The sequence below is a fragment of the Balaenoptera musculus genome, chromosome 8, assembly GCF_009873245.2.
Source record: "Balaenoptera musculus isolate JJ_BM4_2016_0621 chromosome 8, mBalMus1.pri.v3, whole genome shotgun sequence".
Taxonomy (NCBI): domain Eukaryota; kingdom Metazoa; phylum Chordata; class Mammalia; order Artiodactyla; family Balaenopteridae; genus Balaenoptera; species Balaenoptera musculus.
The window spans coordinates 101,902,567-101,927,839 of record NC_045792.1 but is presented as its reverse complement, the minus strand read 5'-3'; the positions used below and the strand labels follow the sequence as shown (position 1 = coordinate 101,927,839).

Below are 25,273 nucleotides of genomic sequence, written 5' to 3'. Positions count from 1 at the left end.
ACACTGTAGCCCACCTTCTCCATTTCTCCAGCTTCATCTCCCCCTGGCCTCCAGTCCGACTCCCCCGCTGCTCAGCCAGGTTTCTCCTTAGATCCTGCCACCCTCCCTCCCCCACCCAAGGGCCCGCCTGCCTGCCACCCTCCCCAAGCTGAGCCCCTTGGCTCTGGCCACTGAGGGCCTGGCCGGGGTCCCAGGCACCACACCGCAGCGGCCAGCCTTGCCTGGCCAGAGCTCAGGACAGTCCCAGTCTGTCTGGCAGGGCTACGGGTTCAGGATTGGCTGGAGCTGCCCCCGCCTTTGGGAGGAGGGAGAGGGGAGGCTGGTGGCTTGTTCAAGGTCACCCTCCTTTTCTCTCCCAGCATCCCTGTTCGACCTTTGTCCGCTCTGCCTCACCTCGAGGAGTGAGGAGGCAAGATGCCCAACACGCAGGGGACAGAGGAGCCCAGCGAAGAGGAAGGCTTTTGGGGCTTCTGGCATTTATTTGTTCAGCAAATATTGAGTGCCTACTATATGCCAGGCACTGAGAACACAGCAGTGAACACAGTGGACCCAATCCCTGCCATGCCGCCCTGCAGGGAGACAGTCGAGAAATAAACAATCACACAAATAATGTAAACTGGTGTCCCCAGCAGTGTGGCAAAGGCTCTGAGCGCCTTGGTCTGGCTTCCCGGGGGATCTCAGGGTTGAGGACCCTTATCTGGCCCAGGGGCGGGGGGCGGGGGGTGGGAGCTGGGGGCGGGAGGAAGGCTTCAGACACAGCCGGGGGCGTTGGCTTTGCGGAGGCCTGTGGGGGGGCTTGGCCAAGCCTCAGTTTCCTCAGCTGGAAAACCCAGGAAGCAAATGTGCCCGCATCACGGGGTTGCTGCCCAGCGGCCTGCAGCCCTCAAAAAGCAGGCACGGGCATCCTCCCTGAGGAAGGCCGAGGGTGAGCTCCTCAGTGAGAACGGCGGGGAGGGCACTCCCGGAGGCCGGCAGCAGCTCACAAAGCTCAGAGGTGGCCTCAGGGAGGTGAGGGACCCCAGTACTAGTGCTGTACTACTGAGCTTCCCTGGCCCCTCTGCCTAAGGCAGGAGGGGAGGGGCTGCTCCCTGGCTGCCTCCTTTCTCTCCCCTCCCACGCCTCCTGTTCTGGGCCACGTGGCACCTCGGTGCCCCTGGCCTGAGGGAGAATGATTCCCGACCTGGGGCTGGGGGAGCGAGGGAAAAGTGGGTGGCACGTGGGGTACCGCTGAGACCAGGTCCGGTGGCGCACCCGGTCCATCCCGCCCCACAGCCCCAGGGCAGGGAGGGGGTGCTGTCTCTTTAAGAGCCTTCAGGCTGCTGGGAGCAGATGGCCAGGCCGGCCGGGGCCCCTTGTCCTTTGTGTGGCTTTGCACAAAAGAGGGGGCCAGCTGGGGAGGGGGCGGCTGCAGCAGGTGGGAGGGTGGGGCCTTGCCCCTCCTCCTCCTAACCCTGCGCCGTTGCCCCTTGGGGAGGAGGTTGCTCACTAGGAATGTGCCTCCTCTCTCTCTCTGGACACTGTGGCCCCCAGAGTCATCCCCAAATTCCTAGGATACCCCTCCCATGTCGCGTCCCACCTCCTAGGCGGAAGCCTCATCACACCAGGGCCTAGGGACTGCCCCCCTCCTCTCTACGCCAAGGAATAAGCCTCCCCTCCCTGCCCCCTCCTCCAGAGCAGAATCTTCCTCTGGCCCTGAGCTCCAGGCCCTAGGGAGAAGTGAGAACAGAATTAGGTTCTTATTGGGGGGAGGGGTGCTAAGGAAGGAGGGACGCCTGTGGCTGGGGGTACCTGGGGCAGCCCAGGAGGAGGGAGGCCAGAATAAGCATGATGCTGTGGCCTGGGGGTGGGGTGAGGTGCTGGGCCCTGGACCCTAAGCATGAGTATGGAAAAGTGGCAAGGGGGAAATGGGGGACCCAGCTGAGGCCCTGCTTCAAGAGGGGCTGGTGTGGGCAAAATGGAAGACTCCATCATAGGAGAGCGCTGTGAGCAGCGATGGCTGCCTGCCAGGCAGGAGGGGACAGAGATGAGAGGCTCCCTAAAGACTGGAGGTGCTGGGGGCAGGGTGGCCACTCAGGAGGAGTAAGGCTGCGGAGGCTCTTTTCATTTGTAGCAGACCCCTTAGCTCAGACCTGCCCTTGGCCCACTCGTTCTCCTCTATCCAGACCTCCCCACCCTGGGGCTTGGTGCCCAATCCATGATTTAAGAGGAGGAAAAAGGCCCCATAGCTCTGACCGGAGGTGTGGCGGGCAACGTGGCTGCCGGCTGGGTGGCCCCAGTGTGGCCCCATGTGGCCCGACAGCACCGCAGCTGGGTGGGGTTGTGCCTGACTTTGCCCGGCCGCCCGCAGGAGCCCCCAGGACCAGGAGGCCCCAGCCGGGTCGTGGCCCGACCGCAGGACCCCGGCCGGCTGGCCGCAGGCAGCGGGTGGGGGCGGGGATCCATCCCTGGCTGGGCCCTGGGTTGCTTCTAAATTTAGGAATCTGATTACTGAGTGGCCGAGGAAGGGAAGGGAGAGGAGGGTGCGAGTGCAGGCTCGGCTCAGTCTGGGCACAGCGGGGCGTGCCCGGGTGGAGGTGTGTCTAGAAGTCTGGGGCTCGGGTGGGAGGGGCGACGGGTGGGAGGGGGCTTCGGCCTGTGTGCGCGGCAGCACGTGCCTGCGGCGGCGGGGACGGGCACCGGCGCAGCTTGTCGCCGGTGTGTGTGCTGGCTCTTTGTGTGCCTGGCAGGGTGGCTGGGTCTGGCTTTGAAAGTCTCTGCCCACCCCCCTCCCCCATCTCCGTCTGTGCCGCTCTACCCGCTTCCCGGTCTGTCACTCTGCCCGTGCTCGTCCTGGGGGAGGGGGATGCTGCTCCCAGCTGGGGTGACAGGGAACCCAGTAGGGAGGACACCCAGCTCCTCCCTCACCCTGCAGTCCAGATCTTTCCCTACACTTCCCACACCCCATCCCGCAACCCCTTGTGCCACTGTTTTGGGGTGCGCGCTGCAGCAGTTAAAGGGAACCGAGGTGACCCCTGGGGACCCACAGATGCACCAGAAGCCAGGCTTTGGCCCGGTAGCTCTTGGAGGAATTCATTCCTCGCCTGTCCGGCCTCCCATCCGCTCTGGCCCCCAAGGGCGCATGAAGGGGGGGGGGGTCCCCCCTGCGGAAGGGGGGCGGGGAGTTCCTTGGCAGGAAGGGAAATGGAAGGAAAAGCTGGGCTCCACCCGGGCGGGCGGGCAGGCGGCCTCAGGGCCCCCGGGGCAGGCGGCGGTAACCCGAGCCCACTGGTGTGTGGGGCTGGTGTGCGCGTGGGTGGGGCTGACCCCCGGCTACTCCTCGGGGGTAGGGGGGGTCTCCCCCAGGGGCAAGTCTGGGAGCTCGGGGGGCCCGCAGAGGAAAGCGCTCTCCACCCGGGTCCTGACCCCACCCCCTGGAGGTCTAGCCCCGGCCCCCAGGCCCCGCCCCCCGGGCCCTCCCTTCCACCCCAGGGCCAGATGTTCAGCTGGCGGAGGCATCGGCTGGGGGAGGGGTGCTGAGGCCGCAGCCGGCACTACTTCCCTGCCAGCAGCTTCATTGTGTGCGCGAGGAGCGAGCGGCGGCGGAGAGCGGGCGAGCGAGCAGCAGCCCGAGCGCGCCGTGGAGAGCGAGCGCGTCGGGGAGGGTGCGAGGCGGCGCCCGCGGCTGCGCTCCCCCGCCTCCCGGCAACTCTGCCCCAGCACCGCGCGCCGTGCGCGCCGTCCCGCCGCCGCCGCCGCCGCCGCCGCCGCCAGTGCCGGGGCCCCGCCGGCTGCCGTCGCAGGCAGGGGTCTGGTCCGGGCAGGGGTCCCCTCCCGGGGACTGGGGCATCCTGGTGCAGCCGAGAGGCGCGGAGCCCGCCGGGGGCGGCAATCGCGCCTCAGCGCCCGCTCGCTGAACTGCGTGGGCAGGCGGGCATTGGGGCTCCAGGGCGCTCCGAGGGCAGGGTGCCCAGACTTCTCCGGGGAGCCCCAATTCCGTGGAGCGTCCAGAGCGAGCGCGCCCCAGCCCCACCGGACCTTGCGCTCATCCCCCGCGCACCCCACTTCTACACAAACTTTTCTGACACCCTCACCCGTGGGGGTCGCGGAGAGCGCTGGGCTGCCCGTTGGGCTCCTGCCCCGCCGGACCCTAGCCACGCTTGACCTCCTGCCTCTCGTGGCCTCAGTGGCGACCTCTCCAGGCCGGGCCGGGCACGGCATCCCAGGCGAGCGCGGCAACGACCGCTGCTCTCCGAAGGCTCCCGCGCCCCCCGGGGCAGCTGGGCGGGGTAATGCCCTCGGTGATGGAGAAGCCGAGCGCGGGCTCCGGGATCCTGTCCCGCAGCCGGGCCAAGACGGCGCCCAACGGCGGACAACCCCACTCGGAGGATGACAGCAGCGAGGAGGAGCACTCGCACGGTGAGCCCGGAGGCCTAGGGTTAAAGGCGCACCGGCCCGGGGGGGGGCGGCGCGGAGCAGGGCGTGGGGGAGAGTTGCCGACCACGGTATTATACGGATGGTTCCTGCCTTGCCTGGATTGGAGCCTGTGCCTTGCTTCTCCCCAAAGCCGGCACAGGGAATCTGGAGGCTGGGCCCCTAGCTGCCGAGGAGGCGGTCCTGCCTGCCCCCTCCCTGCCCTCAGTCCCCGAGGGACTCAGGCGTCCCTCCCTTTCACAGCTTGGGCTCCTCGTACCTTGCCACCTTGCAGGGAACTGAGGTCTGACTGGGGCAGGAGCTGGGAAGACACCTCCACACCGAGCTGTGGGGCTCCTGTGGTGGGGAGGAGCCTTGGATTCTCTGCAGGAGGGCTGTGGTCCAGGTCTAGGGGCAGCCCTCCAACCCCCACCAACTCCCCCCCCCCCCCCCCCCCCCCCCCCCCCCCCCCCCGTCAGAACAAAGGGCTCTGCTGGGCCTGGGCTTGAAAACTGGCCCCTGTCCTCTCCCCCACCCCCCATGGCTATGGCTAGGCAGGTCTCTCCCTTTTCCAGTTCCCTCTGTGGCTGAGGGTAACTGAGGGGAAGATCAGGGAAAAGTGAGCCTCCTGGAAGATGGGGGCCCTGGGTGGTCAGGAAGGAGAACTCCAGGCCAGCCACCTCCCCCGCCACATCCTCCCGTCCTCCCTCCCTCCCTGGAGTCCTGACTGCCTCCCCCCGCCCCCCACCGGCTCCACAGACAGCATGATCCGCGTTGGAACCAATTACCAGGCCGTAATTCCGGAGTGCAAGCCTGGTGAGTGGCAGGACAGGCTGTGAAGGGAGGGGACTGGAGGGCCCATGGCTTGGCCCTGAGCCCCACCTGGGGGAACCCTTGGCTGGCGCCCACTGTAAGGACAGGCGGGGGTGGGTGGCCGGCCCTGTGGCATGGTTAGTTTTCCTGCTCTGCCTTCCTGTCTGGGTCTCTGTCCCTCCTTCCCCTCTGTGCCTCACCTCGCAGGCCCCACTCCTCCGCTGCCCTCTGGCCATGGGTCCAGGCCAGCGCCACCAGGCTGATGATGTCTTCCCTCCTCTGCTCCGTTGCCTTTCAGAGAGCCCCGCACGCTACAGTAACAAGGAGCTGAAGGGGATGTTGGTGTGGTCGCCCAACCACTGTGTGTCAGATGCCAAGCGTGAGTGGGGTGGGACCCTGGGCTCATGCATACCCTTGGGAGCTGGGGCCTGGGGTTCATGCCAGCTGGCAGCCAGCTCTTCTCAGAAGTGGGCTGGAGGCTGAGGTATGTGGGTTCAGCCCCTGCCCTGGGGCTCAGGCTCAGGGGCCTAGCCCCTGGGGGCATACCCCTTTCCGGGCAGGCCTGGCTTAGGGGTTGTAACCCCTCCTCCAAGACCTGGCTCCTCCCGCCCCTGCAGTTGACAAGTACATTGCGATGGCCAAGGAGAAGCATGGTTACAACATCGAGCAGGTGAGCCTTGGCCCCGCAGGGATTTGGGGTGGAGACGGGACAGTGCTGCGGGCAGCTGAGCCTGCGTTGTCCCCTCTCCTGGGCCAGGCACTGGGCATGCTCCTGTGGCATAAGCACGACGTAGAGAAGTCGCTGGCTGACCTGGCCAACTTCACCCCGTTCCCGGACGAGTGGACGGTAGAGGACAAGGTGCTGTTTGAACAGGCCTTTGGCTTCCATGGCAAATGTTTCCAGCGGATCCAGCAGATGGTAAAGCCCTCCACCCCCGCCAGTGCTCCTTGGCCCCTTCTTTCTGTTAAGCCTGCCCGAGGCCCAGAGTCTTAGGTGGGCCCCAGCCTCTGGCGTTGCCCCTCCAGCTGCCTGACAAGCTGATTCCCAGCCTGGTGAAGTATTACTACTCTTGGAAGAAGACCCGCAGCCGGACCAGTGTGATGGACAGACAGGCTCGGCGGCTGGGGGGCCGAAAGGACAAAGAAGACAGGTGGGGGGGCTCGGGGAAGCTCTGGGTGGGGGTAAACTGAGCTCCTGGGGGCCCTGGCCCCTGCCTTACCCCGCCTTGGCCCCCGTGTAAGCAGTGATGAGCTTGAAGAGGGACGAGGAGCCGTGAGTGAGGGGGAGCCGGACGCTGGAGACCCCAAGAGAGAGGTGAGGTCCCAGAGCTCCTCTGGCCCTGCCCGCCTGCCCGCCCTCTCCTTGGGCTCTGCACCACCCACCTCCTCTCCTTTCCCTGGCAGCCTCTGCCCTCTCGGCCCCTGAATGCCCGCCCAGGTCCAGGAAAGAAGGAGGCCCAGGGGTCTCAGTACCGCCACCATCCGCTGCGAACTCGGCGGCGCCCTCCCAAGGGCATGTACCTGAGCCCTGAGGGCCTCACTGCCGTGTCGGGGAGCCCGGACCTTGCCAACCTCACACTTCGAGGCCTCGACTCCCAGCTCATCTCCCTCAAGCGCCAGGTGGGGGGCCCGAGGAGAGAAGGGGCCAGGCAAAGGGGACAGTCGGCAGCTGGGAACTATGACTGGGGGCAGCTGAGGCGTAAGGGAGGTCGTGTGGGTGCCAAGCCTGCACCTGCCCCATCCTCTGGGCTTCTGGGTAACCTGGCGTTCTTTTCTGGACATTAAAAACAAACAAACAAGCAAACCTGGTCTTTGAAAAGGGGCAAACCCCAGTGTCTCCCCTAGTGAATGGTTGTGAGGGAGAGACGAGGTAGATGGTGGGTGGCAAAGAGCTTTGTTGGGAAGTAGGGCCCTGGTGAGGGTTGGTATTGATGGCCTCCCTGGCTTGGAATTTGATGTCCCTTCCTTGCCTTGCCTTCCCAGGTGCAAAGCATGAAGCAGACCAACAGCAGCCTCCGCCAAGCCCTGGAGGGGGGCATCGATCCACTCCGCCCCCCTGAGGTGAGGCTGCTCTTCAAGTCTGGGTGCAGGAGGGGGTTCTTTCTGGTGGCACAGCAGAAAGGGGAGTTTTCCTTGGGTAGCAGGGCCTCTGTTCCCATATTTTTGAGTCTCAAGGATATATTCCTTGCTCTCCAGGCCAACACCAAGTTCAACTCCCGCTGGACCACGGATGAGCAGCTTTTGGCAGTACAAGGTGGGTGAGACTCGGGAGAATAGAGGGCCCCAGGAGTGTCGCCTGCCCTCCAAGGAGCTGGGGCAGAGGGGAAGGATCAGGGAAGTAACTAGTTCTAAGGGGGTATTCACACCTGCTGCCCTTTTGACCCTTGCAGCCATCCGTAGGTATGGCAAAGACTTTGGGGCTATTGCAGAGGTGATTGGGAACAAGACTCTGGCCCAGGTGAAGACCTTCTTTGTGAGCTACCGGCGCCGCTTCAATCTGGAGGAGGTGCTGCAGGAATGGGAGGCCGAGCAGGATGGGGCCCCTGGAGCCCCCCCAGTCCCCATGGAGGAGGCTAGGAGAGGGGCTCCCTTGCCAACCCCAGCCCTGGAGGAAGACGATGAGGTGAGAAGGGGAGAGAGAGCGAAACGCTTCAGAGAACAGAGGAGAGGAACTGCCTCCGTCCTTAGACTGGGCTGAGGGTGTGCTTGAGCCTGGTTTCTCACTCTTCTCTCGCCCCTCTCAGGTCCAGATTACATCTGTGTCGACGTCAGGACCCCGATCGGGGCCCCCTGCGCCGCCCCCTCCTCCGCCTCCCACCTCGCTGTCCCAGCCACCGCCACTGCTGAGGCCACCTTTGCCCACGGCTCCCACCCTGCTCCGCCAGCCACCCCCACTCCAGCAGGGCCGCTTCCTCCAGCCCCGGCTGGCCCCCAACCAGCCCCCACCACCTCTCATCCGCCCTGCCCTGGCTGCCTCCCGCCACGGTGCCCGCCCGGGCCCTCAGCCCGCACCCACCCTGGCTGGAGCCCCCCTGGAGCCTCCAGCACCTTCGCTCTGAGCCCCGAGGCCCTCCGCCAACCGGAGGCTCCAGAACCCCTTTGCCGGACGTCCTCGGGGACCTCCAGCTTCACCGAGGACAGAAGAGACTAGAGCTCTCGCCAGGTCTTTCGAAGACCCAGCGCTGCTGATGGGGGCACAGCCTGGACCCCCGCGGGTTCTGCACGTCTTTCTGGCAGCCAGCCTGTCTCCACCCCCTCCCCAGCCAGTGTCTGGGGCCTTCTGAGCTGGCCCGAGGGTACTTTTCCTGGCTGGGACTGGAACGGCTGCCTCCTAGTCTGCCAGGGCCTGGCCTAGGGGTCCTGCCCTTCGTGCGTAGGGGGTAGTGACCATAGCCTGGGGGTGGGGGAGAGGACAGTTTAGTGTGTTGGCTGTTCTTCCTCTTCCCCTTCTTTTAGCAATAAGTCTGGGGTGAGGTGGGGAGGGAGCTGGAGGGGGAAAGTGGGCAGAGAGGTTCCTTGGGGCCTGACAGCAGCAGAGGCTGAAGAGGTAGCTCTCCAGTCTTCAGGGGGCCGGGTGGAAAGTGCTGAGGAGCTCTGAGGGTGCCCACTGTGCCCACCGCCCAAAAGCTTAGAGAAAGGAGGGTTGGGAACACATGCAGACATGGGTTTATTTTTCAATGTTTTTAAAAAATAAATAAAACCTTCAAGCTCACTGAATCCTCTTTCCCTTTTGGTTTAAGGGTCTTGGGCTTTGCTTCCTGTCTGTGCCATGAGGGTGGGGAGGGTGGGGAGGGATCCCGCCCGGCACCGGCCTTTCCCCAGGCCCCAGACAGGAATCAGTTCTCCCCTGCGAGGCAGGCAGGCTGGGCCACATCTTGCCCATGGGGACTGGGTCCCTGCCCGGTAGGAAGAAACAGGAGGAGGCAGCTCAGATTCCAAACATTCTCTTTATTACGTGTTTGATCCAGAGGAGAAACTAAGTGCAGGAAGGGGGGGCTGGGTGGGGAGGGGCCACCTTGCCTGGGAGCCCCCCCCCCCCCGGCCACCACCCACTTTGGGAGCCAAGCCTTGCCCTCCTGGCCCCTCGGAGCACCCGGGCTGTTCCATAGGGCAGGAGGCGGGAGGGAAGAAGGGAGGGGGAGCCCTTGGTGGGAGCCGGAGCCCGCATTCAGGGCTTGGGGCAGGAGGGCTGAGGTTGGCGAGGCCCCTTCCTGGGAACCAAGGGCTCGACTTGCCACGGAGCCAGGCCTGGGAGTGGGATGATGAGTAGGGGTGGAGTCATCATAAATCAAAAAAAAAAATAAAATAAAATAATAAAAAATAAAACCCATCACAAAAAATGTACAACTCAGGTGAGGGTAGAGGCAGCCTCTGTTCAGGACCCCCTCCCCCAATTTCTCAAGAACAGAAACAGCAGAGAAATAAATTAAGGGATGCAGCGGCTGCCACCAGCCAAGCGCCCATACCAGCCACTCCCACGCTGGCTGCAGAGGTTAGCGAGCTGGGAGTCACTTGGCCTATCTGTCCCCCCACCCTGTGGAGGGCAGAGGCTCCCGGCCCTGCTGCCCTGTCCAGCCTCCCGCCAGGCGGCCGGCCCCGGGGGCCCCGGGCAGTGTCTCCTGAGAGGAGGGGCGACAGTGTGAGGAAGAAAAGGCAAGGCCGAGAGATGAGTGGTGAGGGAAGTCACTGCTATGGAACTAGCTGGTGCCCAGATTAATGCCAATGAAGGGGAGCAGTGGGGAGAGGGACGGCGAGGGGGGCTGTGCTTTCAGACAAAGGCTCTCCCAGAACGGAGAATGCCCAGCGTCCCTGTTCCGGAGACTAGCAGCCCGGGCGGCCCCCTGGGGGCCGAGGAGCCCATCTGCCCTGCGGTCCCCTCCCCTCTCCCAGCCCTGGGGTCAGCCCCGCCTTCTACCCAGGAGGGGGTGGGAGAAGATGGCACAGACTTTTTGAGGAGGGGAACAAAAGTCCCCACAGCAGCTTGTGGAAGGAAATGCCCAGCCTCTGGGGAAGGAGGGGCAGAGGATACAGTGTGGAGGGAGGCCGGGCCCCGCGCCTCGCCCGCCCGTCCGTCCCACCGCTTCAGGGCTGTGCGGCACCCCTGCCCCCAGCCCCCAGCCCCCAGCCGCCCAGGCCTCCAGCCCAGGGGCCTGAGGTCAGGGGAAGGCCACCTCTGGTGGTTTGCTTGGAGGGGAAGGAGGAGAGGAGAGGGGAGAAGCCCAAAGTGGGCCTGGCGGAGGGCCTGACAGGGAACTCCACCACTCTTGCCTGAGAGTGTTCCAGCCCTGAGCCACCCTCCCGGGAAACCCCACAGATCCAGTCTCGACTGTCCCAATGGGGCAGGGAGGAAAGGTGGCCGCTGGGATTTTTTTTTTTTTTCTTTTTTCTTTTTGGTAATAAAAAATTTCTTGGTTTAGGCGAAATACTCTGTGCAACCGCAGTACCGAGGGGGAGCCCTGCCCCCCACCCCTCCCTCCCCTTCCTTTGCCTCCTGTGGGAGAGAGGGGGGAAGGGGGAATATCTGGGCAGGGGTAAATGTGGGGGGGGGGGAGAGAACCATCTCCCAACCCCCACAAACATGGAAGAAAAAACTGAGAAGGGCGGGGAGGGGAGAAGTGCCAGCAGGGGAGACACACCAATCCATCTCTGCAGTCTCGCCCGGGCAGGCGGAGCGCCGGCCCCAGCAGCTAAGTCCAGCTGGCCGCCTCCGTCGCCCCCCACTCCTGGCAGCCTGTTAAAGCTTAAGCTCGTTGGCTATTTTGGAGGCAATGTTTTTGAAGGCCATGGAGGTGCCCGATATCCGCTTAAATCGAACACCGTTGAGAGACAGCCGCGGCAGTTTGCACACCTCCATCTCCCACTGCACGAAGTTCTCGTGGCCTGGCGTGCCGTGCATGCACAACAGCATGTACTTCTCGTGCAGCTCGCTCTGGCAGCTGTTTGCGTCCAGCACCTTGCGGATCTCCCGCATCATCTCGTTGGGCTCCATGGAGCTCGTGGTCTTCATGCTCCACGTGAAGCGTAGTGAGCGGGGCTTGGCCTCCCGAAACTCCTCCTTTTCCTTGTCACTGCCGCCGCTGCCCACCACGTGAGGTCTGCGGAGAGGGCAGAGGCGGGCGTCAGGCGGGCGTCAGGCGCCCCACCCACGGGACAGCCCCACTGGCAGACGGACCCCGAGACCAGAGAGGAGAGCGGGAGGGTGCCCAGGAGGCGGCAGTGCTGGAAGAGGGAGCGTTAGACCTGGCCCAGGGAGCAGAGGGAGGGCGAGAGGGGTGGGCGGTCTCGTCTCTCAGGGCAGAGAGGGCGAGAAGCCAGCCCCTGGCAGGGGGTGACAAGGTGACAGCTCCATGCTTTCCTGGGAAGAGGGCAGGGTCAGGGAAGAAAGGGGAGCATGCGCTCAGTAGCCCTGAGCAGGTCACAGACTGGACAGAAAGAAGTGACTGATTCACAGGAACGTGAGCTTGTCGAGGGGTAGGAGTCTAGAGTCCCAAACGCCCGGCCCAGGGCTCCTGTTCCAGAACACACCAGACCTGAGGAGAAGGGCCCACACCCACTGCAGCGGGGCTGTGGGGGTCCTCTGAGGAAAGGGAGGCCCCAAGAGGGGGAGGACAGGGCACAAGCGTGGAGGAAGAGCCGGGTGGCAGAAGGAAGAGAGGAGCAGGAGGCCCGTGGCAAGCCCGGTGGCCTGGTGGCCCGGTGGCCCGGTGGCCGGCGCTGGCTCCAGCCCTCTCTCACCTGAGCGTCTCAACTCGGTCTTTGCTTTCAGGTTCATTCAGGTTCCTCAAAAAACAGAGCGAGGGAGAGTTTAGTGCTGGGACCTCTGTGAGGGCGGGTCCGGGGAGGTGCCGCCAGTGGGTGGGCGGGACCCAAGCCCAAAGGCCACTTGCCCATCACCTAGCAGGCCAACATGGCTCCGCGGCACCTCACACTGGCAGCTCAACTGTCCCTCTCCAACGGGGAGCCCAACGCAAGGGGCCTGCCCCTCCCCACACTCTCAAAGATGGGTGCCGGGAGAAGGAGCCGGGGAGGAGGAGGGTGTGGACGTGCGGGCACACGCATGGAGCACACGGCCCACGGCCAGGGATCGCGCGGAGGGGGCCTTCTGCACTAGTGCCCCCTGAGTGGGTCTCAGAACTGTAGTCCTCTTGGAGGGAAGGGGCAGGGGGGTAAATAGAGGTTCTCTCTCAGGAGGCTCAAACGGCCAAGGGCCGGACCTGCTTTGAGTACGCCTGGGCCTCAGTGCCTGGGACTGGGTGGGGAGGAGATGGGCCCTGAGGCCGGCTGTAGACAAGCCCACCTCCCCCATTCTTTTATAACTCCCCTGCCTGCCAGGCCATCTGCTGACACAGAAGGGAGGACGGAGGGCAGAGCAGGGCAGACACCTTGGGAGGGTGGGTGGGGAAGAGGTCTGGCCCCGCTGAGCGGCTTCTCCAGCTCCTGGCTGGAAGATGGGTGCCTGGAGCTGGGAGATTGGGGAGTGCAGAGGAGGGCAAGGATGTAAGGAGGAGTGAGAGAGGGCAGCAGCAGCACATGTAAAAGGAACACAAAGACACGACAGACACACGAATGCAAACAAGCGCACTTGGAGCCGGGAGCCTGGGCGGTGCAGGGGAACAGGAGAGCAGGAGAGCAGCCCGGCTCTCTCCGGCCCCACCTGGCTCCTGCCCTGTGGGTGGAGGTACCCTGCAGGGCAGGCCCCCACTGGGGCCCCATGAGTCAACAGCCAGCCATGCAGTGAAGAGCTGGGTGGCGAGCAGTGGGTGGAAGGGGGAAGCGTGAACACCCTGTCTTGGCCGTCTTCTGTCAGCTGGGGCACCAAAGGGGCTGGGCTGACGGCCTTGCGGAACCAGGGCTCCCAACCTGGCCCTTGGTCCTCAGCTTGGTATTTGGCCCACCGAGGCCACCAGAGAGGATGAAGACAGGGCCAGGGGTGGCAGAGCCAGGAGCTGGCCTAGGAAGGGAGACGCCTGAGGGAGGAGGGATCTCCCACTGTTTTGCCAGGGCTTAGGGGTAGACGGCCCCTGCCCTAGAATGCCCCAGCTTCTGGCTCTTCGGAAGTCACAGGCCATAACTGGAGAACACAGCCCAGAGAGGACGCGGCTTGATTCATCCAGAAACGGCTGGAGGCAGGAGGTATGCTGGGGTGGGGGTGGGGTCGGCCTAGTTCTGCAGGAGCTGCCAGAAGGGGGTGCTGTGCCCCACTTGTGAGGCAAAGGCTCCTTGGGCCTGGAGGCGTCAGGCTGAAGTCTTGAGACCCCAGCGTCCCTGCAGTACCTCCAAAGTCCTGCCATCCCATAGGACAGAGGCAAGAGGCCACAGAGCCCTGAAGTTCAGGGCACCAGGGAAGGGGAAGCCCAGGAGACCCAGAATGAGATCCCATCCCAGATGCACTTTCGACCCCAGTGGAGCTTCCTCAGAGCGCATGCACAGACACGGGAAAGGGCTGGAAAAGGAACCCAACGCGCTTGTGACCAAAACCCAGGGTAGGGGACTGGGGGGAAGGAGACAATCTTAAAGGGAGAATTCCCTGAGAAGGTCCCCCTTGCTTGGGGACAGGCCCATCGTTTTCAGAGTCATTTGCCCTGAGTGGGCAAACGTGGCCTTGTGGGCCGCCCAGGCAGAGGCCGTCTTCATCCCTTTAAGATGGCAGAGAGAGGACCCCACAGACATGGTTAGCAGATGCAGGAGGGAGCAAGAGCCAGAAAAGGGGAGTTAGTGATGAAGGCAGGACACAGGACACAGACGCACACACAGCGGGCTCAACGCCTACCTTCTGGCAAACCTGAAAGACAGATTTCTAAAAAAACAAACAAAAAAAGACAAAATAAAAAAAGAAATAAAAAAAAAAAAACCAACAAGACGGTATGTGGATAAGCAGGTGGGGAGTGGGCTTTACAGGTTCAAGGGTCACCCCACTTGTGGAAGAGCCGCTCAGCGAGACTAGAGTCCCAGACATCCCAATCTGCTCACGCCCCACCCTGCAGCCCTACACCTGCATTCCGGGGCTGGAAAGGGGCATGGCTTGGCTACTCTAGCTGAGTGGAATGAAGTGCACGAGGAAGGGCAGGCAAACCTGTTCTCTCCAAGGCCCCTGCTGCTTCCTGAGCTACACTAAGATGGTTGAAGAAGTGGTGGGATGGAGACAGGGAGCAGCCCAAGAGGCCAGATTACTGGATGCACCTGAAGAATCAACGCTGTCCTTTTGGGTCATCAGGGGCCAGGTGTGAGGAACCTCACGAAGAGAACCTTCACCCCGGTTCCCAGGTAGGAAAGCGTCAGAGTGCCTCAGGCTGCAAGGGAGCCATCCTAGGCCCCCACCAGCTATTTCATTTATGGCCTTCCTCCCGGCAACCCCCAGCCCCCCAGCAGAGGAACATGGCTGAGGCAGAGGGGAGTGGCTGCAGCCAGACAAAACCAACTGAGTGGGGAGAAAGGAGGTCAAAGGGGGCAAGACAAGAGACCAGGAGAAACTCTCCTCGCCGGCCCAGCCTGGCTCAGGCCTCATGACTTTGCAGCTGCGTCACCAAATATAAGTTTCCATGGGAACCCAGGAGAGACGAGGGGGGCTTTTATTTTAGCATCTGAGTTCACACTCTCCTAGAGAGGAGGCGGCATCGGCCATCTGCTCGGGCCAGAGAACGAGGAGTTGGGGAGGCCTGAGAGGGACGGATGGGTCTGGGCATCTCAGGTGCCAACAAAGACTCAATTTCTTAGGCTTCCTGAGGTTTCTAACCCTGGGACCTGATCCCAGTTCTAACCCCCAGGTGTCCTCATCCCCACCCCCAGGCAAGGTGGAAGGCCTGGCCTCAGCCTCTCTGCCGCTCTAGGCCCCCTACTCACCTGCGTACAAACTTGGAAGTGAATTTGCTGAAGATGCTCCCCGAGGCCCCCCGCCGGCCCTGGCTGTTGCCAGAGGGAGAGGCTGGGGTCACACCGTAGGGCAAATTCTGCTGGTCCCGCACCTGCCGGAGCTGCCCAGCGTGGAAGGTGCTTCGACTGGACACACCCCGGGGAAAATTAGTTCGGTCTGGGGCTCCACCACTGCTGCTGATGTTGTGGGCGGAGGGGGAGGCGACAGGGACGCGCTGGGGGGCTGTGCTGTGAGAAAAGAGGTGGGGGGCGGGGAAACGCATCAGGGCACGAGAAAGCCCTCGCCACCGAGCATCTGGAGCACCCTGGCGTGGGGAGGGAAGGGGGACGCTAGGGCAGAGGCAGCCATCACAGAGGACACAGAAGGGAGGGGTGTGACCACTGAGGACACCAATAAGGAAGATGTTTGGGTGGAGGGGGAAGGAGATGGTTTGGGGGAGGGAGGGGAGGCAGGGAAGGATACGTGTGTGGAGAGCAGTACAGGATGGAGAGAAGAGGCTCCTTGGGAGCCAGGCAGGCTGGAGCCTCAAGGGGACGATGGTGACCAACCCTCAAGGATTGAGTCCCTGTGATGCGGACTGTCCCCGGGGTCCTAAGGAGTCCAGGAAGGCTCAGAACAAAAAGGCTTCCTTCTGGAGCCTCGGGACGGCTTCTTGCATATCTGTTCTGAGAGGGAGAACTGGAGGAAAAGAGGGGCATTAAGCTATTTTTTGTGTCCCCTACTTCCTGGCGGCGGAGGACAGCCATCTCTTGTGGCTAAGATGCCAAGAACAGAGCAGGACCCCCAGGTGGGAGGAGACTGTGGGGGGGTGGGGGGTGGGCTGAGGGCAGCAGGGGCACCAGCCGCCCCAGCACACTTGCCTGGGCCGCGGCACCTCACAGTTACTGTCCGTGGGGGGCAGCCCAGTGGCCTTGTTGGGGTGCACGGAGGCCGACATGGATTTCTGGTGCTGGCGGGGCCGGGCCGCAGAGACCGCGGCGGAAGCAGAAGCCGTGGAGGCCCGGGACCCTGGCATGGTTAGGCTAGGAGACAAAAGCAGTGGAGAGGCCTGGGTTAGGGGTAGGGGGTGGCAGGAGGCTCCGGTTAGGAAGCACAGGCGGGGCGGGACGGGCCAGAGCTGGGGAGCCTCGGCGGGATGCAGGTCAGGCCCAGGAGCAGCAACGGGGCACAAGCCAGAGCCGAGGGAGGCAGGGCTGGGAAGTGGCGGGCACAGTAAGGAAGGCGAGGCAGGCCAGAGCCTAGGGAAGGAAACCCAAAGGGCAGGAAAGCCGACAGGAGGCAACTGCCTCCGGGCTGCACTGGTCTCCTAGGAATTCTAAGAACAAGGATGTGTCGTCGCCAGAAAGAGCAGCGGGTTGCTAAGGGGAATTTTCATTAAGCTCAGAAGACAAGGAGCCAGGAACTCAACGTGACGGTCAAGGTTAGGGGGGCTCTGCTCTCATGGGCACAGCTAGAGTCACCCTCAATGTGTACACGCTTCAGGTGGGCATCTCTCGGTCTTGCCCTGAGCTGGGGCCCCTCAGGCACTGATGCCCAGAAGAGTGCAGTTGCCACGCCCGGGCTGCAGTCAAGAAGCAAGAAGGCAGCTGAGATGACCATGGAGTCACACTCGGTACACCGCAAGAAGCGGTCACAGGAGCACAGGGAAGAGGAGAAGCGGGGGTGGGGAGAGCAGGGAGGAGGTGCTGGTGTGTGGAAAGCTGGACTGGACAGAGCCAGGATGGGACTCCAGGGAGCAGGAGGGGAGATGGTGCTGCCGACAGACGTCACCGCTGGGAGAGGTGGCTCCCGGGGAATATGGCAGGCAGGGCCCGGGCCTTCTCACCTGTCTTTGCCGTTCTGGATGGAGGCCTGGCCGAGGCTGGCCCTCTCCAAAAGTGGGGAATTCCTGCTTCGATTTGTGCTGGTGGAGAGGACGCTGTTCTGCGGGGAATAAAGGGCAGAGTGGTATCACAGAAAACCAAAGTGTTCTACTGGCAGGTTCACAAGGCCTGCTCCCCCTCCACCTTCCACCACGAGCAGTCGGGCTGGGGAAAAGAACGGATTTCGCTTTTACTCTGTGGGGCAGGGTTTTCTACAGTAAGCAGAAGTGGCCCCGGGCGGAAGGTCAGGTAGGCAGCCAAAGGGAGCTGGGTCTGGATTAAGGAAAGAGCTGCCTGGAGAGGGCAGGCCCCACAGCAGGAGCGGGGAGGATGGGAAGGAGGTGGGGCTGGCCAGGAGGAGGGAGGGGGGTGGGCGTGGCTCACCGTGGAGGGGGTGGGGGTGGTCTTCTTCCTCTCCAGCCCGGGCAGGGGGCTGGCAGGCACTTTGGCTGTGCTGCTGGCCTTCCGCCCTGGCTCCCGGTCCTCCTCAGGCCGCTTGTTTTCTGCGTTGTTACTCTGAGTCTTCTTAGAGTAGGAATTAGAAGTGGGAATGGCAGGACCAGCTGCTGGGCCAGAGGACAGTGGGAATGGGTAAGGGCAAGGTGGAGGGAAGTTAAGTGACTTGCCCAAGGACATGCTACTAATAAGGGCTAAACAGGGACGGAAACTCAGCTGTGTCATCCAAAGCCCCAAGAACCCATCAGGCGAGGGGTGAGTCCCCCACCTGCAGCTCCCAGAAGTACTCACCCTGGTCGCTAAAGCGCCGCTGCTTGGGGTTGGCTGAGACGCTGCGCTGTACCTTGTGGGAGGGGGAAGGGGCACTGCTATTGGTCAGATCAGCTGAAGGCCGGGGCTTCAAGGTGATGGTGTCTCCCTCCAGCTGCAAGAACACAAAAGGCAGGGCAGAAGTCATGAAGAGTTGCCTATGGATGATCCCACTTACACATTCCTGCCTGACACTAATCCACCCCAGGCTCCCTTGAGACATACCCCCGGCAAGACCAACGTGCATCTAAATAAACACTCACGGAGACAAGTCCCAACACAGACCCTGACAAACACAGTCAAAGACACACCAACCTCCCCACAAAGAACCCCGCCCTCAGAGTGGGATACACACACCACACACATAAGAATGCACAGTCAGACTCAGAGACACCCCCCAATACCTCCTGAGCAGGCTAAGTCAAGAATCAAGAAAGGGAGTCCAACACCACCAGGGGGAGAGCAGGACGGGGAGGCCACGAGTGGATGTGGGGACACACAGATGGTGAACAAGACCCTACTCCCACAGAGACCCAGGGATGCAGGCGCAGACATGGGTACGCATACGAGCAGAACAATAATCACGAAGCCTCCAGATGCACAGACGGGGGGATGGACGTACATGCACACAGACACATATACCCAGACACGAGCTCTAGGCAGAAGCAACACACAGGCTCAAGATTCCTGTAAGACAGACACAGAGCACCCAGGAACCCAGACTTCCAGATACAGAGAGACACAAACATATCCAAACAGTCAGAGACTTCTAGAGCCAACACAGAACTGACCCCGCCAGAATGACCTAGACCCAGTCTAACCAACACAGAATGAGCCAGATCTACTCACCCGTATGGAAACCCAGACCCAGGCCCATACCCCACCAGCTTCCCTATTGAACTACTGATGGAAATTAGTGAAAGCAAAAGCCAGGGGACCTTAGCACCACCAGAGCTGAGGCTTAAAATTAGTCAGTAGAGAGCACACCTACTCAGAGATGAGCTTCTGCCCTCAACAGCTGCTAGAAGCATGGGGATACTACTGACAGAGAGGCTGGCTAGACGGGGGAGGGAGCAGGGGGCACACACCTCGGAGCTCTTGTAGCCCAGGAGCAGATAGGTGGCCATCACCTCGTTGTACCTCTGGCCCACCAGCGAGTCCTGGATCTCTTCCCGTGTGTAACCCATGGACACCATCAACTCTGCGTGGGGGGACATACAGTTAAGGCTGGTCCTGAGTCCTAGGCAGGCTCAACCTCATGGCCCAGCACAGCCTCACCTGTCCGCCGGGGGTCCTTGTAGTCAGGGAGTGGCTCCACATAAGGCTTTAATTCATCATCTTCGTGACCCACATTCATCCATCGATCTTTCATGATTTGCTGGGGAGTAAAGGGAAGAGGAAGGGCAGAGAGGGAGACTCAGCTTGGAGGTTTCCTTGGGAACCCAGGACCTCCTACCAGCTGGGCTCAGGCTGCTCACCTCTAAAGTGCCTCTCTTGCTGGGATTGAGAATGAGAAATTTCTTAAGCAGGTTTTCACAGTCTGTGGACATGTAGAACGGAATACGGTATTTCCCCCTCAGTACCCGCTCCCGCAGCTCCTGTAGGAGGGAAATTTAAATCACCCAAGGCCAAGGGAAGGAACCTAATATCCAGGCTCCTGACAGCTTAAGACTGGCCAGGCAGATATAAATGAAATATGGTAAGAGGCAGAGAGCCTGGGACAAGGCACCTCACTAGAGAGCCGGTGATGTCAAACACCCCACGCCCTCTGGCTTGATCAGCCCGAGGCTTGCAATCCTGAGTACCTTGGAGGGGTGAACGGACATACAATTTATCCCAGCCCTCAAGAGAGGAACTGAGGTTATTTTGCTGGGTGCAGAGGGCTTTTAATAGCTGCTACCTTTTGCAAGCCCTTCTTTGAAGCTCTGGCTCAGGAAAAATGTAGAAAAGCAGCAAAGGTGAGAGGTCGGGGACAAGACCAGAGGCCAAGAGAAGAAATGAGAATACAAATGATCTAAGCCTGCACTTCACTCCACCTTGAGGTTCTGTCCATCAAAAGGCAGGGATCCGCTGACCAGTGTATACAGAATAACTCCTAGGCTCCACACATCCACCTCGGGTCCGTCGTATTTTTTGCCCTGGAAGAGCTCTGGGGCAGCATAAGGGGGACTGCCACAGAAGGTATCCAGCTTGTTCCCAAAGGTGAATTCGTTGCTGAAGCCAAAGTCTGCAATCTTGATGTTCATATCAGCATCCAAGAGCAGGTTTTCTGCCTGGGAGGTAAGAAGGAGAATGTCAGGGAACCAAGGGGATCACACGAAGGCACCGGACAGAAGGAGCTGAGGAGAACGGAAGAACAAACAGGAAGTCATCTTCAACGTTAGAACTTCTCCCACCAACTCCAGGGCAGGCCCCCGATCAGTGTGCGGGGGCTGGGCTGGGCTGGGCCGGAGGAGGGCCGCGCAGGCCGCTCCTCACACAGGCAGCCACGTGAGAGCTGGGATCTGAAGGCTCAGAGACGCTGTGAGCTGTGCAAAGCTTCCCTGTCAGGCCGGGTTCACCGTGGTCACATCTGCGAGGACTCAGGGGCCAGGAAGACTCATAGGTAGTCTCACGTGCTAACAGCTCAGTGAAAGGGAGGAGTGTGCCGCGCGTCTGCAAAGCAGCTGTGACGCAGCTGCGGGACAGTCAACGCTGTTTCCTCGGTCGGCCGCCAGGCTGCCTGCAGCCCTCCTGCCACGCCTGGCTGCACCGGAAGGTGAAGTGCTGAGAGGTGAAATGGCAGAGACCCTCTCCTCGCTAGCTGGAATGGGATCCTAAGTCCAGTCATAAGGCCTATGTCAGAAGCAGCCCCAGGGGCTTCCTCATCATCTCCAAACAATTAAAGGCTGGAGTTTCCTTGAACACCCAGGGTGTAATGGTTATGTCACAGTTAACAGAGGGTGAAGGACCCAGCCTTGACTCAAAGACACTGGAGATGAGAGCACGCCTTACCTTTAAGTCTCTGTGAACAATAAACTTCTGGTGACAGTACTGCACAGCAGACACTATCTGAAAGGAAGGAAGAGGGGTCAGCTCAGGGGCACCTGAAGGTGGGCTACAGGGGCTGGTGGAGCTGTGATCCTGTGACCGAGTTCGAAGCTGCCACATAGATAAGCAAAGCCCAAAGGACCCTCCAGAGGCCGCTTACAGACAGGCAGCTCCTCCTTGTATGCCAAACCCCCCAAAGCAGAGGTCGGGCCCACACTCCATGGAGGGAGTCACACCCACCTGGCGGAATTTGGCTCGAGCCTCTTTTTCTTTCATCCTGCCATGAGCCACTAGGTAATCAAACACCTCTCCTGCAAGTGACAGGGGCAGGGTCTACATCAGAGCTTGCTGGTGCTGGGGAAGGTGGGGACACAGTAGGAAGAGGCAATTCCATACCTACCTCCACTAGCGTACTCCATGACAAGGTAGAGAGTTTTCTCAGTCTCGATCACTTCAAATAACTTAACTACAAGAGAAAAGGCCAAGCTATGAGTCAGAGAAGCAGCAGGGGCCACACATCGAGCCCCAACATGTACAGGGGCATCCTAGGAATGAAAGTTTCCTCCTCTCCCATTCCTACCCTCCCAAAGACAGGTTCCTCTCGAGGCAGCCACACCACTAAGGACAGCCCTGTGCGCCAGAGGCAGCGCTGGATCTTGAGCTGGGCTTCCCCAGAGGCATCCTTGAAGACGACAGACTCCAGAAGGCCATGTGCCTCAGGGAGAAGGGCCACATGCTGGGAAGTGGAGCCTTGCCGTGGGGGAAGAGGAAAGGAATGATGACTGGTTCTCACCTATGTTGGGATGATTCAAAACCTTCATTATTCTTACTTCACGGAACAGCTGGAAAATAAAATATCAGGGGTCATGCTTGCTCAGCTTGCTCCCCTCAGGTCCCCTCCAAACAGAGCCACTGCTAGGATTCTTTTTCCAAAAGAGAAAACAGGCAGGGAAAAGAAATAAGAGTAGTTGTCCAGATCCTCCATGCCCGTCCCCAGTGGCTGAGAAGGACATGGTGGGGAAGGAGAGCAAGAAGGGTCAGTGCGAGGAAAGCTGGGCTCTCATGACTTGTACCCTCAGGGGCAGCATCTGGACGAGCCAGCTGCACCCTTGGGTGTTGTCTCCCCAAATCCAGCCCCCAAACGGCAGACGGGTTTTGGCTGCATGCCTCTGAAAGAGGGAGCGTGAGCCCACGTACATGAACACTTAGAACCTGAGCTGCTTCTACAGTTCACTGACAAAGCAGACTCTAGCTTGGTCTGTGTGAAGAGGTAGGGGAGCTCTGAAGGGGCCCCTTTGAAGGGGCCCACCACCTTCTGACTTACAGAAGTCAGAGGGCTCTGCACTAGTGGGTACGGCTTTCTCTCCTGGGCCTCGGGGTGGTGACAGAAGAAGCCACTCCTATATATAGCTGATGCCAATTTTAATCAAATCCACCTCCACACACTCACGCTCTCTTTGTGAAACAAAATCAGGGACTCCAAACCATACATTTCCATAAAGAAAGATGACAGAAATGAACTCCATCCCCTCTGCGGGGGCCAGAGAACTGGAGGTGGGGTTTTTTGCAACTTCTAGGCCTCACCGTTTGCACGAGGAGCAGAACTAGTTGTGTTGTGTTTTGTTTTTGTTTTTTAAGGACGAGGGAGGTATGGAGACTAATTTAGCTATATTTTATGGGGAAAAGTGAACACATCTTTCTTTCTTTTCCTTTAATGAGATCCCAGAGCTTTTGTGAGCTGGAAAGGAAAAGAAGAGACAGGTTTTCCCATCTTCGAGAACCTGATTCTGATCTTGGCTCCCTTTTCTTGTTAGAGCCCAGGTTTTTCTTGCTTTCTTCCCAGGCCCAATAGTTATCTTGGATGAAGAGGCAAAAAATCCTGGATGCCACCTCAGGGGCAATAATGGGCCTGGAAAAGGCGTTCTCCTAGGAGAGCGTGGAGTTTTCTGGGCTTGTCTAGAACCCCGAAGAGGTTAGCTTCTTCAGTGTCTGTCCTTTAGGGATCATTGCTGGGATCAAATTTAAACAGAGTGATTTGGCCAGAATCAGACTGGCCTTGGCAATGGAGTGTGTTTAAAGGCTTTAAAAATGGCTATATTTGTCTGGTGCTGGTGCTTCCAGCCAGTCAGGAAGAGGCAGGCAGAAAAAAGAGGTGGGAAATAAGATGGCCTAGCTGACTCTGGCAGGCTAAACTGCTCCAAAGACCAAATGGCCCACACCAAGCTGGCTTCTACTCTGTGGGGTCTGAGCCAACATGTCAAGAGTAGCCCTCTTTCCCTTCCTTCCGGAAAGCTCCCAGCAGCAGGGAAGCCCTGGTGATGACAGCCATGTTTCCTTTGAGTCAAAGAACTTTGAGGGGATCCCAGGGGTAACAAAAAATAGGAAACACCTTGGTTTTGGCTGTCAGCATGTCAGGGTACCTCAACTCACACTAATTCTGTGAGTGTCTCGCTCAGTAACAGCTCCCAACCTCTAGTCCCAAGCTTCCCAATCTCACTGTAGTTGGTTGTTAGCATCAGGTTATGCCCTCTCCTAACTCAAGTAACAATGTGCTCATGAAAAGAAAAACTCAATCTGCCACGAGATGCAAAGAACTAGATTAATCAAGGTCGGAAAATCTGAGCCAGGGTCAGCTGGAGTATGAGGAAATCTGACTGACCTGAATAGGGCAGCTTTTGGGAGCCTGACGGGAGATTTCTTCCTTCCCCTAACTGCTGGAGCCCAGGGTGGGGGCAGAGGGCAGACAGTTTCTAGTTCTACACCAACCAGTCACTGGTAAGCTGTCCCTCTTCTGCAAACGAAAGCCTTCTTTTCTCACTCCTACATATGTGGTCTCACCTGGAGGGTTCCCCGACCAGCTAAGTAAGACCTCAGTTTTCCACTGTAAGTCAAGAAGGGAAGGAAAAGTTCAACCTCATCTAGCAAAGACTACATGCAAAGGACTCTGCAACTGTTAGTCAAAAGAAGCCTAGAAGTGAGAAGGAAAACTGGGAGGACCTGTCATTAATCTGCACGTACTGTCAGAGGCTTGAAACTGGAGTTTAGTTTCGAAAAACCCCAGCCTTCCATACCCATTCTCTGAAATGTAGCTGGCACAGAATCCAGTGGCAGGTTCTCTGCCTCCTCTTATCCCTGTACTTCTAGAGCCACTCCCCTGGATCATTCAGATCTTACAGTTAACTGCATGTGTTTCTAGTAATGGCTATATACATGTGTTTTTGCATAGGGCTGGTCCCAGGCCAGAAGAAAAGAAGATGCAGGAAGTAGGTCAGACAGGTAGGCCAAGGGGCTGGAAAGGGGCAGAAAGGCTTCTAAAAGAGCCAGTGCCTGTGGCCAGGAAGCTGACTCAGGAGGAGCCAACACAGGTGATCCAACCAAAACCCTAAAGACGGCAGAGCCATGGGAAGGGATGGTGGGAACAGTGAAACGACCAGAGATTCTGAATTAGGGGTTCAAGAGGAGGTCCAAATGGGGTCAGCAGATCATCAACTCCTGACAGAGGTTTAGAAAGGGACAGCAGGTACTGTGTGCTTACCTTCTGGAGGCTGGAGGAGTTCAGTTGAGTCTTGTCAATGATCTTCACAGCTACCTGAACAAGAGATAAAAAGTCCAAGATTACCTCTTTGACCAGGCTAAACTCAGGACTCGAATCTACTTCCTCCTTTGTATTTCTGCCTCCTTTTGGCCCTATCCCTCTTAGCACCCCTATCTGTTCAGATCTCATCTCTGCCTGATAAACAAAAGGCTGGCTGTGGTAGAAGTCCCACTACTACCTGCTGGGGTATCAACAGTTGGGAGATGCTGCCATGTCCCCCACCCCAGAGCTCACCTCTTTCCCAGTAAGGATGTGCCGAGCCAGCTTCACCTTGGCGAAGTTACCCTTGCCGATGGTCTTGAGGAGTCGATAGTTGCCAATATGGGGCTGCTCGTCAGCAGAAGTGGCTGAGTTGCGGCCCCGCAGCATGTTGGACTTACTGCTGGGCTTGGAGTCAAGGTGTCCCAAGGTGGGCTGCAGGGTGGAAACATGTACACCTTTGAGTATGCTGCCCTTCCGGTTCCCCATACCACTGCCCTTAGCTCTCTGCAAAAAACGCAAGAGGCTGGGGTATGGGGGCAGACTCCAGGAGGCTGGTAGGCATGCAAAGAAAGAATCATAAGGCAGGGGGATAAAAGGAGGTGGGAAGAGCGCCCACCTTCACTCCAAAAGAGCACAGCCTAAGGTCCAACGTCAACATCCTGTGGGCGTTGGAGCTTAGGACCTAAGCTGTCCCATCACTGGCTCCGCTGCCTGGCAATACATCCCCTGTAACAACCCAACAGTTCCTCCACCTCACGTGGGAGAGTGCCGTCTCCCGTCCTCCCTGTCGCCTGTTCACACTTTGATAAGGCTACATCTCAAAGTCGCAGAAGCATGATCAGAATTACTGCAAAGCACTCACTGCCACCCAACACTTTACATTTCTCTTTATTATGTATCACTTTACATTAATTTGCTGTCTATCCAACAAGAATGGAAGCTCATGAAGGCAGGCATGTATCATTT

The 25,273-nt window shown here is 59.9% G+C and overlaps 2 protein-coding genes across 23 annotated transcripts in view; one reads left to right on the top strand and one right to left on the bottom strand.

Moving 5' to 3' along the window:
- The first annotated feature begins 4,233 nt into the window (after window positions 1-4,233).
- RCOR2 (REST corepressor 2) lies at window positions 4,234-8,918 on the top strand. 4 transcript variants are annotated; one of them, XM_036859276.1, is made up of 13 exons: window positions 4,271-4,395; window positions 4,685-4,795; window positions 5,149-5,205; window positions 5,501-5,581; window positions 5,820-5,872; window positions 5,960-6,121; window positions 6,229-6,353; window positions 6,448-6,517; window positions 6,607-6,822; window positions 7,186-7,263; window positions 7,399-7,456; window positions 7,593-7,825; window positions 7,947-8,862. In XM_036859276.1, the coding sequence occupies exons 3-13, from the start codon at window positions 5,154-5,156 to the stop codon at window positions 8,259-8,261; spliced, it is 1,443 nt and encodes a 480-aa protein (XP_036715171.1). In that variant the 5' UTR covers window positions 4,271-4,395; window positions 4,685-4,795; window positions 5,149-5,153; the 3' UTR covers window positions 8,262-8,862. The 4 variants fall into 4 exon arrangements, with proteins under 4 accessions (XP_036715169.1, XP_036715170.1, XP_036715172.1 ...); XM_036859274.1 differs by lacking the exon at window positions 4,685-4,795 and having other exon boundaries at window positions 4,234-4,395; window positions 7,947-8,918; XM_036859275.1 differs by lacking the exon at window positions 4,685-4,795 and having other exon boundaries at window positions 4,234-4,395; window positions 7,632-7,825.
- Window positions 8,919-9,130: 212 nt separating this feature from the next.
- Window positions 9,131-25,273, bottom strand: part of MARK2 (microtubule affinity regulating kinase 2) — a 58,376-nt gene continuing 42,233 nt past the window's right edge. For 5 of the 19 annotated variants that reach the window (XM_036860226.1, XM_036860222.1, XM_036860230.1 and 2 more), the window contains 18 exons: window positions 24,560-24,739; window positions 24,266-24,319; window positions 21,524-21,572; window positions 21,131-21,196; window positions 20,971-21,041; window positions 20,695-20,751; window positions 19,737-19,973; window positions 19,179-19,298; window positions 18,979-19,078; window positions 18,789-18,901; window positions 17,683-17,815; window positions 17,320-17,501; window positions 16,899-16,996; window positions 15,934-16,095; window positions 15,043-15,300; window positions 13,973-13,999; window positions 11,938-11,982; window positions 9,141-11,297 (listed from right to left, as the gene is read on the bottom strand). In XM_036860226.1, the coding sequence (XP_036716121.1) occupies window positions 10,937-11,297; window positions 11,938-11,982; window positions 13,973-13,999; window positions 15,043-15,300; window positions 15,934-16,095; window positions 16,899-16,996; window positions 17,320-17,501; window positions 17,683-17,815; window positions 18,789-18,901; window positions 18,979-19,078; window positions 19,179-19,298; window positions 19,737-19,973; window positions 20,695-20,751; window positions 20,971-21,041; window positions 21,131-21,196; window positions 21,524-21,572; window positions 24,266-24,319; window positions 24,560-24,739 (2,313 nt within the window). In that variant the 3' untranslated portion in view covers window positions 9,141-10,936. The other 14 variants (XM_036860223.1, XR_005020889.1, XM_036860231.1 and 11 more) reach the window with 14 other exon arrangements.

Excerpts from the sequence above, each read along its gene's own strand:
- RCOR2 (XM_036859274.1), top strand. The coding sequence starts at position 4,269 with ATGCCCTCGGTGATGGAGAAGCCGAGCGCGGGCTCCGGGATCCTGTCC. Across the intron at positions 4,396-5,148 it reads CGAGGAGGAGCACTCGCACG|ACAGCATGATCCGCGTTGGA; the intron begins GTGAGCCCGGAG and ends CCGGCTCCACAG. Across the intron at positions 7,264-7,398 it reads ATCCACTCCGCCCCCCTGAG|GCCAACACCAAGTTCAACTC; the intron begins GTGAGGCTGCTC and ends CTTGCTCTCCAG.